Source organism: Eptesicus fuscus, chromosome 12, assembly GCF_027574615.1.
Source record: "Eptesicus fuscus isolate TK198812 chromosome 12, DD_ASM_mEF_20220401, whole genome shotgun sequence".
Lineage (NCBI taxonomy): Eukaryota > Metazoa > Chordata > Mammalia > Chiroptera > Vespertilionidae > Eptesicus > Eptesicus fuscus.
Window position 1 is genome coordinate 53174007 of NC_072484.1, and position 18216 is coordinate 53192222.

An 18216-nucleotide genomic window follows, 5' to 3' on the forward strand; every position below is an offset into this window, starting at 1 on the left:
GTGACCTAGGGGAGCCATTCCCAGCACCGCCACAAGGTGTCGCTATTCACTGGTCTCAGCCCAGCAGCAGCTGGTTTGCCTCTGCATTGATGTTCCCAGAGGTCCCTCCCAGTCTGGACTGACCTGGACCTCATGCGTCCCCTGCCCCCAGCTGAGAGCAACAAGCAGGCGATTTTAGCACTGGAACCCGGGCTTCACTGGGTACCTGGCAGACTGAGGAGGGTGGCCTAGGTGGCCACTCCTTTCAATACATCACACCCTCTGGCCACCAACTCGATTGTGACAAACAGGAATAGGAGCTGAGAAGTGGGAAGGGACACACTGAGCCCTGGGTTCCTGTTGGACCCGACGGAGCAGACAGGTCGGCCGGCTTCAGGAAACCAAGATTGTCTAAGTCCAAATCAGAGTTTTCATCTGGGCAGTGAAGACAGTGTCCACCTGGGGAGCTGCTGTGGGGCCCCAGGGAGCTGGCAGGTGGCCCGAGACCAGGGTGTCCTCGTGGAGATGTGTGTGCACTGGGCCAGGTGACAGAGCCGTCAGGTCTGCGGGGCACCTGGGTCATTCATACTTCTAAGCCCTGGAAGCCTTGTCAGCCCCAGAAGTTCTGATGAGTGGCTGACCCAGCCCGTAGGACTTGAAGGTTATTTCTGCATTTGGGGGCCTGGGACTTGCATTTCAATGGTTTGCTTGTGTCCCCGGATCTTCGGGCTGCTGGGAGCTCCACAGAGAAGGGACCATCCTGCTCTCCGCCCCCCTCACCCCCCCCCGACACACACACACACACACACACACACACACACACTGGGAGTCCACTGTGCGCCTTGTGCAGATGCCGAGCTTACGGGTCAGCATGGCAGCTGTCCTGGGGAGGGAGCCGGGTGAGACGAGGGAGTGCCAGGAATCGGGTCAGGTAACAGCTTCTGTGAGCAGGTGCGAGGGAAGCTGAGGATACAGAGGGACCAGACAGCTTCTGCACAGACCCGGCGGTGGCCTGGGAGCACCAGGCTGGCAGGGGAGGCCGGCTCACAGGCTGTGCTGTCCACACGCCTGAGAGGTCACAGAGGAGGAAACCGCATGGGGACCACCCTCCAGAAGTGACCAGCAGGAGGAACAACCCAAAGTCAAGGGAGCCCAGGCGTGTGTGGGAGGGTCTGGCATGTGTTCACGGCTGGTGGTGGGTGCTCACCTGTGAGGTCAGGTGAGCGGCTTTGGGGAACAGAGCCACAGAGGAGAGACAGTGGGAGAGAGGAGAGATGAGGAGAGAGACAGAGATTAGGAGAGAGCGCTGCAGGGCAGAGAGCAGCTGCTTTGGGGGTTCTGTGGAATTTACATGGATCAATGGTGGTCTCCAGTGTGTCAGCGTGTTCAGATCATTGGATTTTGGAGCAATTGTGATGGAGGGCAGAGGGACAAGGGTGTGAGTTAGGGACCGAGACTAGTTTGAGGGAAGTGACTGCAGGCGGGGTGAGGAGGTGAGGACATAGCCCAGAGCCCCTGACCTCAGTGGCACTCAGTCATCTATGGAGTGGACTGGATGGCTGGATGGACAGACGGAGGAGCAGGCGGGTGGATGGATGACGGGGGCGGAGGGGGATGGGCTGGCCTTGTACCACATCAGGGTGGTGGTCTCCTGACACTTGATAAACAGTGAGGGCGGACATTAGAGGCACAGGGATGTTAGAAGTGACTTTCCCCAGAGCCCAGAGTGTGACAGGAGGCTCTCAGCTCCTCCTTGGAATTTTACCCAAATCTGAGGTGCACAGGCGCCTGGAGTTTGGCCTTGTCCCGGACTGTGGTGAGGAACGCGTCGGGATGAGGATGGGGAAAAGAGGGGGGGGACATGCGGGGAGAAAGGGGTGTGGGCCTGTGGGGATGTGAGAACAGGCCTGGAGCATCATGGATCCTGGGACCTTGGTCTCAGGTGGAAAGGGTCCTTCAGCGACTCCACCTTGGCCTCACAGTAAAGGTCACTGGGGTCAGAGAGTCAGCAGAGGCTCCTCAATTTTCCAGCAGAGTTTGGGGGTCCCTGTGCCCCCACCCAACTCGGATCTTGGGGTGCCAGAGAAGATGCTGGCACCCGTCTGGGCAGGTCCACCATGAGTGGACTTTCCTGCCTGTCCCCCTCCCAGCCTGGTGTCCTGAAGTGACTTTGGGCTTTGGGGGAAGTTGCACAGACAGCACAGAACTCCAGGGCCGAGGTCCTAGACCTGTGGCCCTGGGAAGCCACATGGTGTCCCCACCAGGAGGACTGGCAACTCCCGATTCCCACGGATCTGTTCCTACCCCAGGATCCCAGGAACCTGGCCTTCAGGTCTACGGTGTCCCCTCATGTCCCTCCATCTGGCATGGGGGGCGTGGGGATGACACTGAGAAGGGCCCAGGGCATATGTCCTGAGAACCCAGTGCCCTGCTGGGAGGGTTGAGCCCCCAGTGCTATAGCTGAAGGAACAGGAAGCCCCTGGGTGCCGCTGGGTGTAATTCCCCAAAATTCCAGCAGGTGGCACTGGAAGCTAAGAAATGTGCACTGGTCACCTGTGGTCCAGACTGGTTTGGGGCCTAAGGTGTTCAGAGCCTGGTCTCTCCCGGAGCTGGAACAACCAGGCCCAGAGCCCAATGGACCCGGTCACCCACCACCACTACCACCACCCTCGAAGGAGCCCCACCTTCCTCAGGTGTGGACAGCCACAGGGTCTCTCTGCCTGAATGGGAACCATGGTCCGTGGTCATGACAAAAGCCATGCTGAGTTCTCAGGTCTCCAGGGAAAGAAACCTGCTCCCATGGGTGCTGCCACCTTCTGCTGACTCCTGCCTGCAGCCCCTTCCTAGGGGACACCTCCTAGAAGGCCAAAAGGTTCTGGGGGGCATTGGAGAGGACACTGAGCGGAGCCACGGGGACCCCGGATAGCTGAGGCCTCAAATCCATTTTCCAAAGTCCTGAAAACTCATTACTAATTCCAGAACTTTCTAAGTCTCATCACCATGCGGCTTGAGAACCAGAGAACCAGAAAATCCTAGCATTTCCAACTGGCCCGTTGTCAGGGCCCTGGGCAGAGACACACCCCATGGGCACCCTGTCTTTGGTACTAAACTCACCCACCCTGAAGACAAAATGCTCACACTCTTGTGCCAGAGCTAAGGCTTAACACCTGTCCTGCTCGTAAACAGAGGGGGGAGCGCTAACATCAGCTGGACCAGAGCCACGAGATGCTCTTCGAGTCCAACCTCATCCCTACATGGAGGACACAGACCAGGAGCCCCCATCCCCTCGGCCAGGAGCGCCCATCCCCTCGGCCAGGAGCCCCCATCCCCTCGGCCAGGAGCCCCCTTCCCCTCGGCCAGGAGCCCCCATCCCCTCGGCCAGGAGCCCCCATCCCCTCGGCCAGGAGCCCCCATCCCCTCGGCCAGGAGCCCCCTTCCCCTCGGCCAGGAGCCCCCATCCCCTCGGCCAGGAGCCCCCATCCCCTCGGCCAGGAGCCCCCATCCCCTCGGCCAGGAGCCCCCATCCCCTCGGCCAGGAGCGCCCATCCCCTCGGCCAGGAGCCCCCTTCCCCTCGGCCAGGAGCCCCCATCCCCTCGGCCAGGAGCCCCCTTCCCCTCGGCCAGGAGCCCCCATCCCCTCGGCCAGGAGCCCCCATCCCCTCGGCCAGGAGCCCCCATCCCCTCGGCCAGGAGCCCCCATCCCCTCGGCCAGGAGCGCCCATCCCCTCGGCCAGGAGCCCCCATCCCCTCGGCCAGGAGCCCCCATCCCCTCGGCCAGGAGCCCCCATCCCCTCGGCCAGGAGCCCCCATCCCCTCGGCCAGGAGCCCCCATCCCCTCGGCCAGGAGCGCCCATCCCTCGGCCAGGAGCCCCCATCCCCTCGGCCAGGAGCGCCTTCGGGGAGGTAGTCACGGCCCATGTCTGTGTCCTGCACGCAGCACCGTGACCAGGGCAAACTCCGTGCATGCTCAGTGGGCGCTCTCGCAACACCCTCATGTGTGACAAAACGGGGAGAAAACGGAACATCAGCGAGATGACAGTGGGTGAGCTGAGCGGGCCGCCGTTGTCCTGGTCACCTCTGATGACCTGGCTGGTTTATGGAGACCCAGGGTCTCAGGATGGAGGCGAAAGCAGGATGGGAGGACAGGGCTGTGAATTTAGGAGGCAAAAGCATGGGCTCGATGCTGATGAGACGGGGAGCTGAGGCGCGGTAGACCAGTCAGAAAGTGCTGGCCCGGGAGCTGTGGGCGAATCTGGGAGGAGAGAAACCGCTTGGACACAGCGTCAGGAGGAGTGCGAGGTCCTCGAGGTGAGAGGGTCCCTCGGGGCAGCCAGCATTGAAAACCCTCCCCGGAGGCCGCCTGGCAGCCTCAGCTGGACCAGTCTGCTCCCCAGACCACTCCCACCCTCACCCACTTGTCTGCAGGGCCCTCCCTTGGACCCCAACCCCGACCACAGGCCATGGTGGGCTCCAGGACACCCCTCAGCTCTGACATCCAACACATGGGCTCTGTAGGATGTGTCCTCAGCCCGGGTAGGGTCCCCTGAGTCCTTGGAGGAAGCTGGGAGTGGCAGTGATGGGGGAGAAGGTACATGGGCCAGTGGATGTCCAGCTGGTTAGCAGCCATTTCAGCAATGATGTCCCACTTAGCACAGCCCCCTGCTGCCCTGTGACCCCCCCTCCCCCAGGCCTTCCCCAAGGCCTGTCCCAGCCCCGCCGGCCTGACCAGCTGTCAACTCGGAGGACATCTCTGCCCAACCTGTGAGGGCAGCACATGGGGTCAGTCGATCCCTCAGAAGCAGGGATGGGCCCCTGCTGTGGGCCCAGTGACGGGACAGCGAGGCCCGTGATTTCCTAGCTGCGCCGAGCCTTTGAGCATCGCAGGTGGGGGATGTAACCTGGGCCATGGCGGCCTCAGTGGGACCTGATTCTCTCAGCCTGTGCTGCCTCGGACGTGGGAAGTGCCACCCAGGGGAGTGGCCTCCAGCCCCCAAAGCCCTGCCCCACTGTGTCCTGGGCCCCTGGAGCTAGGCCGCTGCTCCAGTCTCACCCAGAGCCCATGTCCTCCGGAAGGGAGCATTCCTGAGACCCTGCCCCAGGGCCGCTGAGACAAGGCCACCTGCCAGCCCAGCAGAAGCCGCCATGGGGAACCGCACGCGGGCCCTCAAAGAACGGAGTGACCGCCTGATCCAGCAGCCCACCGGGGTCGTCTCCTGGAGGGCTGGAGGCAGCATTATTCAGTGGCCAAATGTGGAAACTTCCCAAATGCCCGTGCACGGATGAGGGAATGAGAGCACGTGGTGTGGACAAGCAATGGGGTTACTCACCCTAAAAGGAAGGGAGTTCCGGCAAGGGCTCCAAGGTGGATGGACCCAGAGGACATCCTACCCAGGGACACTGGCCCGTCACAATGGCCAATGCTGTGCGATTCCATTGTGTGAGGTCCCCGGAGTGGTCAGTCACAAACAGCAGGCTGCGGTGCCAGGGGCTGGGGCGGAGAACAGTTCAACTTGGGAAGATGGAAGAATTCTGTGGGTGGCCGGCGGTGAGGGCTGCACCACTGTGTGAGTGTGCCGATGCCCCCGAGCTGTGCACTCAGGAGTGGCTAAGACGGCACAATCCCTGCAAGGGACTCTGGCTGTCTGAGAACCAAGCCCAGGTGGAGGAGAGCCGTGCCAACCAGCGTCCACCACCCAGCACCGCTGCCCACCCACCACCCGAAGCTCCCGAGGCCGCTGGTCCAGGGCCATGGCCCCGAGCTCTTTGGTGTGGGCTTTACAACAGCATCGTCGCTGAGGGTTCACGTTCATTACACTTTGGCGAGATGCCACTTCCTGTTTCTAAGTAGAAAAAAGGCTCAGTGGCTTGTAAACGGTGGCTGTCGGGGGACATCAAACGCTTCTGACACAGCCTCTTGATGATTTACTTGTAATGAATCAGAAGCACATGGACTAAATTCCCCTTGAAATTCACTCCGGTTTAAAATGAATGGAAAAAGTGCCTGGCAAAACTTGTTTAGAGCTTTATTGAACCAAACACACGTTTAAAACAGTGTGGGGAGCCATGGAACCTAGTCCCGGGCAACTCCGTCCCGTCCCCGGGTCAGCCTCCCTGAGCACTGCCACCCGGGCACTCACGGGCCCGGTTCAGATGGAGAAAGGCAGCCAGAAGCACCGGGTAATTTAAGGAAACGGCTACAATATTGCCATTAGAAACAGTAGCTGCTTTTACGTTGCAAGAGGAAAGAGATGTGAATTCACAGGTGCAAGCCCCACATCTCACCAGAAGGAAAAGTAACATTTTTCCATGGGGAGGTGTTGAGGAGCAGATGCCCCAGGCTTAGAAAGTGGCCCCTGAGCCTCCACCACCCTCCCCCCTCTCTCCCCCCGCCTTCCCCCCCCCCCCCGACCTTGCCCTGGACATGGAGACTGCCCCAGAGGCCCTCTCGTCCTGCAAGTGTGGGACAGAGGAGGCAGAGGCACACCGAGCAGATGCCGGGCTTCCTGGGGACTTGCCTGTGTAGCTGAAGGCTGACCGGGAAGGGCCCAGGGAGCTGGGCCTCCAGGGATCAGGGCAGGCGATGCATCTCCAAACCTGTGCGGGAGCTGATGCGGCCAGACCCGCCCGAACCACATGACCACTCAGCCTACGCGTGCTTCTAAGAGCGCCAAGGTAAATGTGAGCAGCCTCGCCAGGCCCCGGGGGCAGGCACATCCTGGGGGCAGGTTAACGCAGCTTCAACGCCTTCCTCCCCTCCCTCTTCACAGAATTGTGTATTTTCCATCTGCCTGCGAAGCCCATCTCTCCCGTCCTCACAGATCAACAGGGGCCCTGTGGCCAGGTCCCTGAGCTGTGGCTCTTGGATGATCCGCGATTCCCATAGTTGTGACAGAATCCCAACTCCAACCAGACCGAGCAAACAAGGGGAGCCGTCCCTCACCGGGGGAACTCTGGAGGGCGTTCAGGTCCCATGGGAGCAGATGCTCAACTAGCTCATGGATCTGCCTCTGGACCCGCTCTCCTCCACAAGCTCCCACCCCCGCAGCAGGGGAGCGCCTCTGCCCAGCAGCTGCAGGCTCACCCCCGTGTGGGGAGTGGGGGCGGCCCCCGGCCCCCCATGGAACGGGGTCCTTAGTCAAAGGCTGAGATGGGACGCAGTGGTGCCCACACGTTGGCCTGGAAGTAAGAGCCCAGTCCAGTGCAGAGGTGCCATGCCGGCTGCCAGCCCGGCTTCCCCAGGATGTCCTGGGTGGGGGTCACTTCCGGGCGGCCCGCGCCGAGACAACAGCGTGTGGTAAGGGTCCTGGAAGGAAATGAAACCACTTGGCATCTGTGCTGGTTCCCGGGGGCCCCCATTAACAAGTGACCACAAACTGGGAGCTGGAAGCAGCAGAAATGCATTCTCTCACGGTTCCAGGGGCCAGAAGCCCAAGATCAAGGCGTCCGCAGGGCTGCGCCCCCTCTTGAAGCTGTGGGGGGAGGAGGGGTCCTTCCTGCCTCTTCCAGCTGCTGGGGAGCCCTGGAGGTGGTGGTGAGGGAAAATGGGTGGAGAGTCCTGGTTCCAGTGAAGATGCGGCCTAGGCTGAGGGGAGAACTGGGAGCAGGACCGGGGCACGCGCCCCTCTGGGCAGAACAAGCATCAGACGTGGCCGCAGACACCATCCCGGCCGCGTTCGATCAGGCCCTTTCAGCGGAGGAGCTCATCTGCCGGGCATTGTTGAGAACAGCAGGACAGCCATAGGAGGGGGGCTGTTAGCTGGGTGTGGGCAAGGAAAGAGAGTCCTACCAAACCTCGGTCATCCCGGGGTGACCGTGGGTACCCAAGCTGCCCCCCTCCCCCTCCCCCAGGAGCAATGGCAGGGTCTGAACACTGTGGGAGGGGAGAGCTTCACTCAGATCACCCAGCCACTCGCTAAGCAAACAAACAATCAAACGGCCACCACCCAGACTGGGAGGGGAGGGGTACCAGTACCAAACGCTGCCCCAATATATTGTCTAAAATACCCAGTTTTGGACAAAGAAATTGCGATGCAGGCAAAAAACGCAAGAATGCATGACCCATACACACTTAAAAAGCAAAACAAAACAGGTAACCACAACTGCCTGCGAGCGGGACCCGGTGTTGGATTTAACAAAAAAGTAATTAAAAACATTCGCTGTGAATGTGTTGACAGAACTAGAGAAAAGCTTGATTCAAGAAGTAAAGGATAGAGGATGATGGTGTCACATCACACAGGTGCGATCCATACAGAGACAGAAACTGTAAAAAGGACCAAATGGAAATTCCAGAGTCAGAAGGTGCCACCGAAGCACCAGCTCACCAGAGGGGCTCAGGCAGCAGGTGTGCACCGGCAGAGGATGGACTGCGTGACCCTGAGCAGGTCTGTGGAGATGCTGGAAGCTGAGAGCAGAGAGAAACAAGAGCGAAGGAAAACAAGGATGGCCCGGCCGGTGTGTCTCAGTGGTTGAGGGTTGACCTATGAACCAGCAGGTCATGGTTCGATTCCCAGTCAGGGCACATGCCGGGTTGTGAGCTCAATCCCCAGTAGGGGGCGTGCAGGCAGCAGCCCATCAATGATTCTCTCATCACTGATGATTCTAACTCTCTCTCCTTCTCCCTTCCTCTCTGAAGTCAATAAAAATATATATATTTTTTTAAAAAGAGAACGAAGATGGCCTCAGAAAAATGTGGGCCAACCTATGCATAGTTCGGCCACCAGAAGGACAGGAGAGAGAAAGGGGGAGAAAAACATTCAAAGAAACAATGGCTGAAAATGTCACAAATTTATGGAAAAACCATAACCTACACATCCAGTGAATGACCAATGCAGAGACCCACTCACTGACTACATCTCAGTAAAAATGCCAAAATTCGAAGACAAGGAGATATCTCAAAAGCAGCAAGAGTAAAATGATGTGTCACTTACAAGGGAACCCCATAAATAGCAACAGTGACTTCCCAGCAGAGGCAATGCAGGCCTGAAGGCTGTGAGTACCCCGGAATCCTACACTTAGCAAAACTATCTTTCAAAAATGAAGATGAAATATAGATGTTCCCAGATCAACACAAACTGATAATTTGCTGCTCGCAGACACACCTTACAATAAACACTAAAGGAATTTCTTCAGGTTGTAAGCAAGTGACCCCAGACAGAAATGGAATCCACATGAGGACTGTTCCAGTAAAGGGAATTGTATGATCTTATACAGGACAGATGGATAGTCTTCCTTCTTCTCATAGCTGATGGAAAAAGCAACTGTATAGAATAATGTGCATCTAATGTGATGTTGGGACTATAAGTAACAGAAATGTAAGAGGCTGCAATGTATCTGCCAATCACAACACAAAAGAAGTGGGTGGAGCAGAGCTGTTTTGGTTAAGGAAGCGGCTGCAGGTGGTAAAGTAATAACTGCTACCATGTATTGTGGGGTTTGTAGCATCACTATTTGTAATATGTCCAACACAGAAGGGAGAGAGGGGGTGGGCCTCTGTAGGGTTAACATGTATATGTGTCACTAGCATTAAGCTGCTTGTGATGTGTTTTTGTTGTTGTTGTTGTTAATTCTCACCTGAGGATATTTTTTCCATTGCTTTTCAGAGAGTGGAAGGGAGGGATGTAGGAAGAGGGAGAGAGAGAAAAAAACAACAACACATCGATGTGAGAGAGACCAAACCTGAAACCCAGGTACCTGCCCTTGACCAGGAATCGAACCCACGGCCCTTTGGTGTTCGAGCCAATACTCTAACCACTGAGGAACAATGGCAAGCTGCCTGTGATGTTAATGTGTGTGGTAAACCCTAGGACAACCAATAAGAAAATAACTTATAAAAAGTAAAAAATCATTAAGTAATTAAAATGCTCCATTTAGAAAAATACCAATCAACATAAGAGAAAGCAATGAAGAAGGAATAGAGGAACAAAAAAAGACACGAGAAAAACAGAAAACAAAACAGGTAAAATGGCAGGTGTGAATCCAAGTAACAATATTGATATGAATTAAACAAGTCAATCAAAGACAGAGATTGGCAAATTGAACAATAAAACACAATCCAACTTTAAGCTGGCTATAGGAGACACACTGGATTCAAAGGTGGAAAAAGACAATTATGCAAAGCAGATTTTAACACAAAAGTTTTATTAAAGATAAAGAGGGATATTTCACGAATTTCATGATAATTAAAGGCCAATCTATCAGTAAGACAACAGCAAGTATAAACACATGTGCCCCTAACAACAGAGTTCCAAAATATAGGGTGTCCCACAAAATGTATACACACAATGTAGATTCTATTACATTTTGAAAATTAGATGTATTTTAATAAACACTGCTTTTATAATTATTCAGTGTGTATACATTTTTGGGACGCCCTGTGCATAAAGCAAAACCAGAAGGAATAAAGGGAAAAACTGATTGTGCTACAGAAATACCCCACTAGAGACTTCACTACCCCACTTTCTTTTGTTGTTGTTGTTGTTGTTGATCTTCATCCAAGAATATTTTTTCCATTGATTTTTAGAGAGAGTGGAAGGGAAGGTGGAGGGGGGAGAGAGAGAAACATTGATGTGAGAGAGACACAGCAACTAGTTGCCTCCCTCATCAGCCTGACCAGGGCTGGGGAATGAACCTGGAACCCAGGGACATGCTCTTAACCGGGAATCAAACCTGTGACCCTTTGGGGCTCATGCTGATGCTTTTAACCACTGAGCCACTGGCCAGGGCAATACCACACTCTCCATAATGGATGTAACAACCAGACTGGCAATCAACAGAAACCAGAAGACTTGAACAACACCTGAGACCAACTAGACATTCCAGACATCTGTAGAACACTCAACCAACAGCAGAATACAGATTCCTCTCAAGTGCACATGGAACGCTGCCAGACAGACCACACACAGGGCGGGGCAGAAGCAGGTGTACAGCCGTTCACATGGAAAACACTAAAATAATTAATAAATAACAATACAAGAATAAACCCTTTCGCATACTCACAACTGTGCACCTCCTTTTGCCCCATCCTGTACTAGGTTAGGAAACACGCAAGCTGTCTCAGGCAGGGACTGGGGGCTAGGGAGGTGGGAGGAGACTTAGCAGACAGGCCGTAAGGACCCGGGGAAGAGGGTGGGAGGTGGGTGAGAAGAAGGCTCTGGTGATTGACTAAATGGAGGTATGGGGAGATGATGCCTGTCGGGAGGGTGAGGGGCAACAGGGATGGGCGAGGTCTCCCAGTGAGGAGGTCCCTGAGTGGCTGCTCCAAGTGTGGAGGGTGAGGAACCAGGTGCAATGCTGAGCAGTTTGAGGGGTTTCCTGGTGCCCTGGGCATGTGCCCCAGGGCGGGAAGTTGACTGATTGATGATTGATTGGTTGATTGATTGACTGACTGAGGTTTCAGATTTGGTGATCAGGCTGAGGCTAGGCAGGGAGGCCAATGAAGAAGGCCTTTGGATGGAGGTTGCATGGATGAGATAGTGCACAAGTAAAAGCACAGTGTTGGCTATCTGAACCCCAAATTTGCAGATCTCTAAGAGCACCCCAAACTTAAAAGGAAAGTCTGAATGTGCTGACACAGAAGTATAAGAAAAGGGAACCCTTTCTTTCTCAACTCCAGCCATAGCTGTAAAATTTACTTTGGCTTAAAAAAAAAAATCCCAGCAGTTTACTTAAAAGTAATTGACCTCTCCATAATTCTGATTTCTTGCTTCCACGCTCTACACTCTGGCTCAGTGCCAGGCCCTCACGCCTGCTTCCAGGCACCTCTGCCCGCCGGTGCGCTCCTTCCCGCTGGGTAAAGGGTGCTGTCAGGTGGCACCCACCCCTGTAGGGGAAAGGAGTCAGCGCAGTGTTCCTAAATGGAAAAGTGTTAAAGCGGCCACCACCGCGGCTCAGATGTGGACCGAGCTAGAGCAAGCATCCACGTTTAACCCGCAGGTGTTTGCGTGCTGTTCCCGAGCAACAAGTGGTACCTGGGTGCGTGCGACTGAGTTCCAGGAGGAAAGGGTGGGCCTGGCCAGGCACCTGAGCAGAAGCCCTCCCCTCCTCCCTCCTCCCGGAGAGGGTGGGCAGCCCCAGGCCAGGTGCGCCGAGGTCCCGCGGGGCTCCCAGGGCAGGAGGCCAGAGCTTTCTCAGGTCCTCCTGACCCGGCTGGACCGCCCACATCGCCGAAGCCCGCGTCTCCATAGCAGTTGTGCTTAAACACAAAACCCAACCAACGTGACTCTGCCCGGGTCCCTAGAAAATCCCGGACCGGGTGGAACATCCCGAGAGCGCGCCAGGAGAACGGGCTTGGCATCCAAGGGGACTTTGAAAATGGTAAGCTTCTCGGTGTATTTGCCCCAATAATCCACAGAAACAGCAGTAATCTAAAAATAGTCTTGTTTTCTGCCCTAAGCTCCTTTTAACTTCGTTAGTCATCACCCATTCTTAAAATAAAATCCGTGTAACGTCTCTCCTGGTAGCGGCTATAAACACACCTCAAGAGGAAGCGGGAGGCCCGGCCGGCGGGAGGGGCGCGCAGGGGCCGCGGCCGCAGCACGGAGCTCGGGGGCCGCGCGGTGGCCGCAGGACCCGCCGCGGACCCGGGGGCGCGCTGGCCGCAGAGCTGTGCCGCCGCCTCCGGAACTCCCTACGCCTTGGCGCGCGGCCACCGTGGTCCCGGCAACGGCATTAAACAGAGGGAAACAGACGGGGATTCCGTCACCGGGCGGGGGAATAAGGAGGGCATTGAGAGCAGACAGGAAAGAGCTTTTCTGGATGGAGTGAAAATTATTTATCGAGGGGGAGGGGAGGACCAGCCACCTTGGCCCACGGCCCCGGCTCCGGCTCTTCCCCGTCCAAGGGCGCACCCGCCCATGTGGGTCCCGCGGGCTCTGGGCCGGGGGGGGGGGGGGGCGCCCACGCGTGTGAAAGTGCGGGAGGGGCAGAGGTGGGGGTCAGAGATGACTTGAATACGACATACGGGACCTCCCTTCGCTTCCTCCGCAACAACTCAGCCTCCTCCTCCGGCGCATGGGGGGGGGGGGGGGGGGGGCGGGCGGAGATCAGTGGACGGAAACTCTCCAGGCAAAATCCTTGGCGGGTGGGGGGGGGGGGCGAACGGGAAACGGAAACTCTCCAGGCAAAATCCTGCACCCAAGTCTGGGTACCCCAGTGCAAAAAGATCTTGTGAAGGGAGGTGGCGCGGGGCGGGGGGGAGGGGGGGGGGGCCGAGGACGGCGCGGTCCTGGCGCCCCCTGGCGGCCTCCCCAGCCGGATTCGAGCTGCTCACAGCATCCAGCATCCTTGCCCAGTCCCCCACACCCTCAGAGTCCTCGCGGAGGGGTTCCCCCAGCCTTGGTGTCCTCGCGGGGGTCCCCCTCTCCCTGCGCCTGCGCACCAGTTAACAGCGTGAGAGCACGTGTACAGGTAGGGACTCCTGAGAAGTGTGACACCCACACAGACACCCCAGGGATGAGGGGTTCACTGGGAGACCTGGCACGGAGAGATTTCGGTTCTGTCCAGTGGACGTCGCCGGGCAGTTTGCTCTCACTTACTGTCCCACCCGATTAGCTGTCTAGACACCCCCTTTCCCTGGGTTCCCCATTTCCGTGGGTCCTGGGCCTGGATTCATCTGGGGGACCCATCGGCACCCCGCAGGCCTCCTGGATCCCCGCAGCAGACACGTCTCTTGCTTTTGGGTTTATTTTAAACCACATAAGGGTGGCGTGCCATAGATTTATGGGTTTTGTACACCAGACGTTTTTACCGCCCTAACACTCCAGTCCCTTCCATCCGCGGCCAACGAGAAAATATGGTCCCGTTTGGCAGCCGAGCTGCGCAGAGGCCGAGAATTTGAAAGAGGAAAGTGTTACTTGAACGGCGGCGTCGGCGCTCCGGGGCCCAGAGCCGAGGGCCGGGACCGGGGGCCCGGAGCCGGGGGAGGGGCCCCGCGGCTCCCCTGCCCACCCCAGCTCCTGCAACCGGAGATGGGATGGCTCGGGCATTTACGCAGCGAAACGACAGTAAGTCGGGGTACTGGGACTGCCGTGCAATCTGTTAGTGATTTGGCGGGGTGGGAATTTCCTTTCTCGGGCCTGCCAGTGGGAGCGCTTTTCCAAATTTCCACCGCGGGGAAGCCTGCGATTTTACATAATGACTTCAGCATGCCGCGCTCTGGCGCCCCTCGGCCCTGCTACCCCGCCGCCCCGCTCTAGGGCGGGGAGCGACTCCCTCGGCCCCCGCTGGACCCGGCCAAGGCTGGTCCGTGCACAGTCCCCCCCCCCCACCCCCCACGCGAGCCCCTGCCCGCCTCACTTGCGTCCAAAGCCGAAAGAGGGGCAGCCCGGTACGGGGAGGGGCCCCGCGCTCAGCACTGGTCCCCCGGGCCCGCGCCGGCTCGGGCGGGCGGGGCGTGATGTCATGGCAGGGAGGGGGCGAGGGAGCACCGGGCGGCGGGAGGCGGGGGAGGTGTTTTCCAGCTTTAAAAAGGCAGGAGGCAGAGCCCGGCCCTGCGTCAGAGCGAGACTTTGAGACTCCGGACTCGCAGGCACAGTCGCTGCGAGGGACCCGGCTGCCAAGCGTGGGGACCGGGCACGGGCGCACCCCTCCTAGCCCTGCCACTGCCACGCCGCTTGAGTCCCGGGCCGCAGCCGCTCCGCCACACGCCCCTGGATGACATTTCTCCGGGGCGCGCGACGCTGAGCCCAGGCAGCGCGCGTCCGCCGGGGAGTCAGCTTCCCGGGAGCCCGACCCCGGCGGTGCCCGCTCCTCCTCCTGTTCCGCGCCGCCGCGGCCGCGTGGATGCCAAGCACCAGTTTTCCAGTCCCTTCCAAGTTTCCACTCGGCTCTCCGGCTGCCGGCTGCGGGAGAGGAGAAACTTTGGGGCCCGCGCCGCCCGCCGGCGGCACCATGAAGTCGGCGGAGGAAGGTAAGCCCGTGAGGCTGCCGCCCCCCACACGGCCCCCCGGCCCCGGGCCCTGACGCCCCCAGCCCTGCGCCCACCGCCCCCGCGCCTGTGCCGCCGGCGCGAGCCCCCGGGGTCCGACTCGGGGAGGGGCCCGCTGGCCCGGCCGGCATCTGCGCGCGCGGAGGGGCGCGGGTCCCCGGCGCGCTGGCGGGCGCGCAGCACAGATTGGGAAGCGGTGTCCCCCTGGTGTTTCCCCGGAGGAGCCCTGATTTCGAGCGCGCCTTCTTGCCAATAGGTGTCTCCTCTCCTCCAGCTGTGAGTGCGCGCTTTCGGCCTTTGCTGGTGCAGCCTCGCTTTGAATCCCGGCGGTAGAAACTCGGTTCAAAGCGGGCGGTTTGAGGACGGGGTGAGGTTAGGACCGTCAGATCCACGAAGGGCACTTCGGGATGAAGCGATGTCTAGGGGAGGGCGAAGGATGGTCTGTTTCCCTGCCCTGTGGGGGGGGGGGGGGAGGCCACCCTCTGGCTTCAAAGACCAGTCCGACGTGAGGTGTGGGGGCCTTGCCCCTCCGCGAGCGCTCTCTCCAAGGTTCATCCTCCAAATCCGCCTCCGCGTTCCTGAGCCGACTCGGAGCCCTCGGGCTGGAGGCCGGATGTAGGATTTGAAAGCCATCAAATGCACTCCGAATGCAGCCCCTGATTCTGGCGGTTTTGCGTCCCATGGACACCAGAGCTCCAACCGCAGAACACGTTTCAGGACACTTTGAAAGGGGGCCGCCAAGTTTCCAGCTGCTTGTTCAGAGTCACAGGATGGCACGTCTGCGCTGTCGCCGCGGCGGGACAGTGAACTCGCCACCCCCCGCGGGGCAGGCACAGCCACAGCCCCCTTTGTCACAACCTTGTAAGAACCATCAGTGAGCAGAGCAGCCGGGACCTCTTGAGGGAGGGGAAGCTCGCTCAGGTGCCTGGAAACCCTGGGGGAGAGGGGTGACTAGCACCCCGGGGAGGAACTAGGATGGCAAGCTCACAAGGGAAGCTGGGCGACATCTTTCCAAATGCCTTCTCGGTGCCGAAGCGGTTTGTTTAAATTACTTTAAGGAAGCTGGCAAACCTGCCCGTGGGTAATGAGTCCTCATATTTTATAAAGGCGGGCATCCTTCCGCGGAGCGCTAGCAAGCACGCCCTGCTGCTTCCTGCTCCCTCCAGCGAGCGCCAGGCCTCAGAGTGCAGTTTCCGAAGCTGCCGGCCGCGGGCGGGTTCCCTCTGGCAGAGGGCTCGAGACCGCAGGCCCGGGGCAGGCTCCGCGCCACAGTGGCCTGGGGTCTCACATGGCTTTCCACATATTCTGAATCAAGGCAGGAAGACATGCCGTATGGTCCTTACCCTTTCACCTCAATTTAGAAATTGTCAAAATGCAAACATCAGGAAATGTTCACGGGACCAGCCTTGCTACTAAAAAAGTTTTTAACAATTCTTGAGGTTTTGATTGAAACCCTTGGACACTTATTTCAAAGTTTCCCCAAAGTCCAGGTTGTCTTTTTAGTTGAACAGTCAGGGGTCCGTCCTGCAGCCAAGAACCTTTTCACTGACAAGAGGAAAAACCATCCCTGGGGGCGGCGCCGAGTTTTCCTGTTTCCCACTGAACAAGATGCATTTCAGAATGCCTCTGCGGGCGGACCGGCGGAGGGCCAGGTGCAGCGTGCCCTTTGACTAAACAAATAATGGTGTCTCTTATAAGGACAAAATTAGGCTAACCAGAATGTCTGATCTAATCCTTCATAAAGACAGGCCCTCCATCTGCGGCAGGTCGCCCTGCAGGGCTGGGGGGGGGACGACCTGTCCCCACGCAGGCCCTCCGAGGGAGGCATGGGGTGCCATCTCAGAGTCTGAGGCTGCCGGCCTCCCCCAGGCTGACGAGCATCTGGGCTGCCGCTCATTAGGCGCTGTTGCTTCTGATGTCCCCGAGCTTGTTTTCCCTGAGCAGAATGCAGAGAAATGCAGGCCTGTAGGTAGCCACCCACCCACCCATTCCGAGGTTGCTTCACACTGCCTGCCCCCAGGCTCCCAGAACAGAACAAAGCACCCCTGTTCTCCTGCTCCCGCCATTTAACTTCTCGGCCATGTTTCCTAATCCAGATTAGAAGGGCGCTGGCGCCCCACTGGATCACACTCAGGGCTGGAACGTGCACCACAGGGAACACCCGCAGCCTCCGAGGAAGCGCCAAGCTAAACATTTCCGTCAAGACAGGAGTGTCTGCTGAGTTGGCAAATAGCGCTGACCACTTTTAAGACGAGAGTCCTGGGGGGCTGGTAAGGGGCGCGTGTTTTTAAAAGGGCCACCCCAGCTAGTCGGTCACCTTGGTTGGCGATCTGGAACTAAGTAGGGGCCACCAGCTCAGCCTTGGGAAGAGCAGCCCTGAGTCCTGAATCCCGCAGGGCCCAGGGACCAGGTGGGCACGGCCGCGGAGTGCCCACCCACCTCTCCAGGACAGTGGAGCGAAAGGTTTTCATCTAAGCAGATGAGGAGGGCTATTATTTGTGTGTCGATTTTTCGCAGAGGTGAGAAGGTGGCTGAAGTTAAAAAAAAAAAACCAACGCGAAGAGAGGGAAAATGAGATGTTGTGGCTTCTCAACAGAAAACAGAACTTCCATTTGCCTGAAGGTCAGCAAAAAAAAGCAAACTAAAACAAAACAACCCTCCAACATACATCTCAAAGTGAGAACTATTATTAGAAACTAAATCAGGCCAAAGTGAACTATAGTTTATCACTGGAGAAAACCAGCCCTTGGCAAAGGGTCACGGGAGAGCAGCTCTGGGGTGCAGGCGGGGGTCACGTGACTAGCGGGGGGTCCCAGCTTCTGGAAAAACCCATGCCCCCGGGGCAGAGGGCCTGTGGGGCAGAAAGGAGGGCGGGTTAGCAGCAGGACTGCCATGGCGGATCTGGTACCACTGCCCTCTCCCCCTTCGGACTGGAATGCCCAGTGAGCGCTTCTCGGCACCGTGGCCTTCACTCCCCCCCTCTTCTCGCTGCAGATGCTGGCTTGAGGGGGTGCCCGGACCCCGGGGACAGTTAGCACACACCGCTGGGAGAAAGACAGAGGGCGGCGGCCGGGTGCGCTGCTCTGGGCCCCCCTGGGGTTCACACCCCGGCCCTCCTCCGCTCAGCCCTGCGGGGCTCGGAGCTGCCACGCGCTGGCTGGGAGGCCATTCCCCACGCACAGGAGTGTGCGGTGCGTTTCAGGAGGCTGGGGACTGGAAGAGGGAGGTGCGACGGAAAAGAAGGGTTGCCTGAGGGGCACGGGCCTGGGGGTCAGACACCGGAGGCAAGAAAGGCCCAGGAGCCAGGGCATGAA

At 58.3% G+C, this 18216-nt stretch overlaps 1 protein-coding gene across 3 annotated transcripts in view; it reads left to right on the forward strand.

The window, feature by feature from the left end:
- Nucleotides 1–14680: 14680 nt before the first annotated feature.
- The window catches only part of NFATC1 (nuclear factor of activated T cells 1), a 99376-nt gene continuing 95840 nt past the window's right edge, over nucleotides 14681–18216 (forward strand). For all 3 annotated transcript variants that reach the window (XM_028139299.2, XM_028139307.2, XM_028139308.2), the window contains exon 1: nucleotides 14681–14884. In XM_028139299.2, coding sequence (XP_027995100.2) covers nucleotides 14758–14884 — 127 coding nt within the window. In that variant the 5' untranslated portion in view covers nucleotides 14681–14757. The remainder of the gene's footprint in view (nucleotides 14885–18216) is intronic.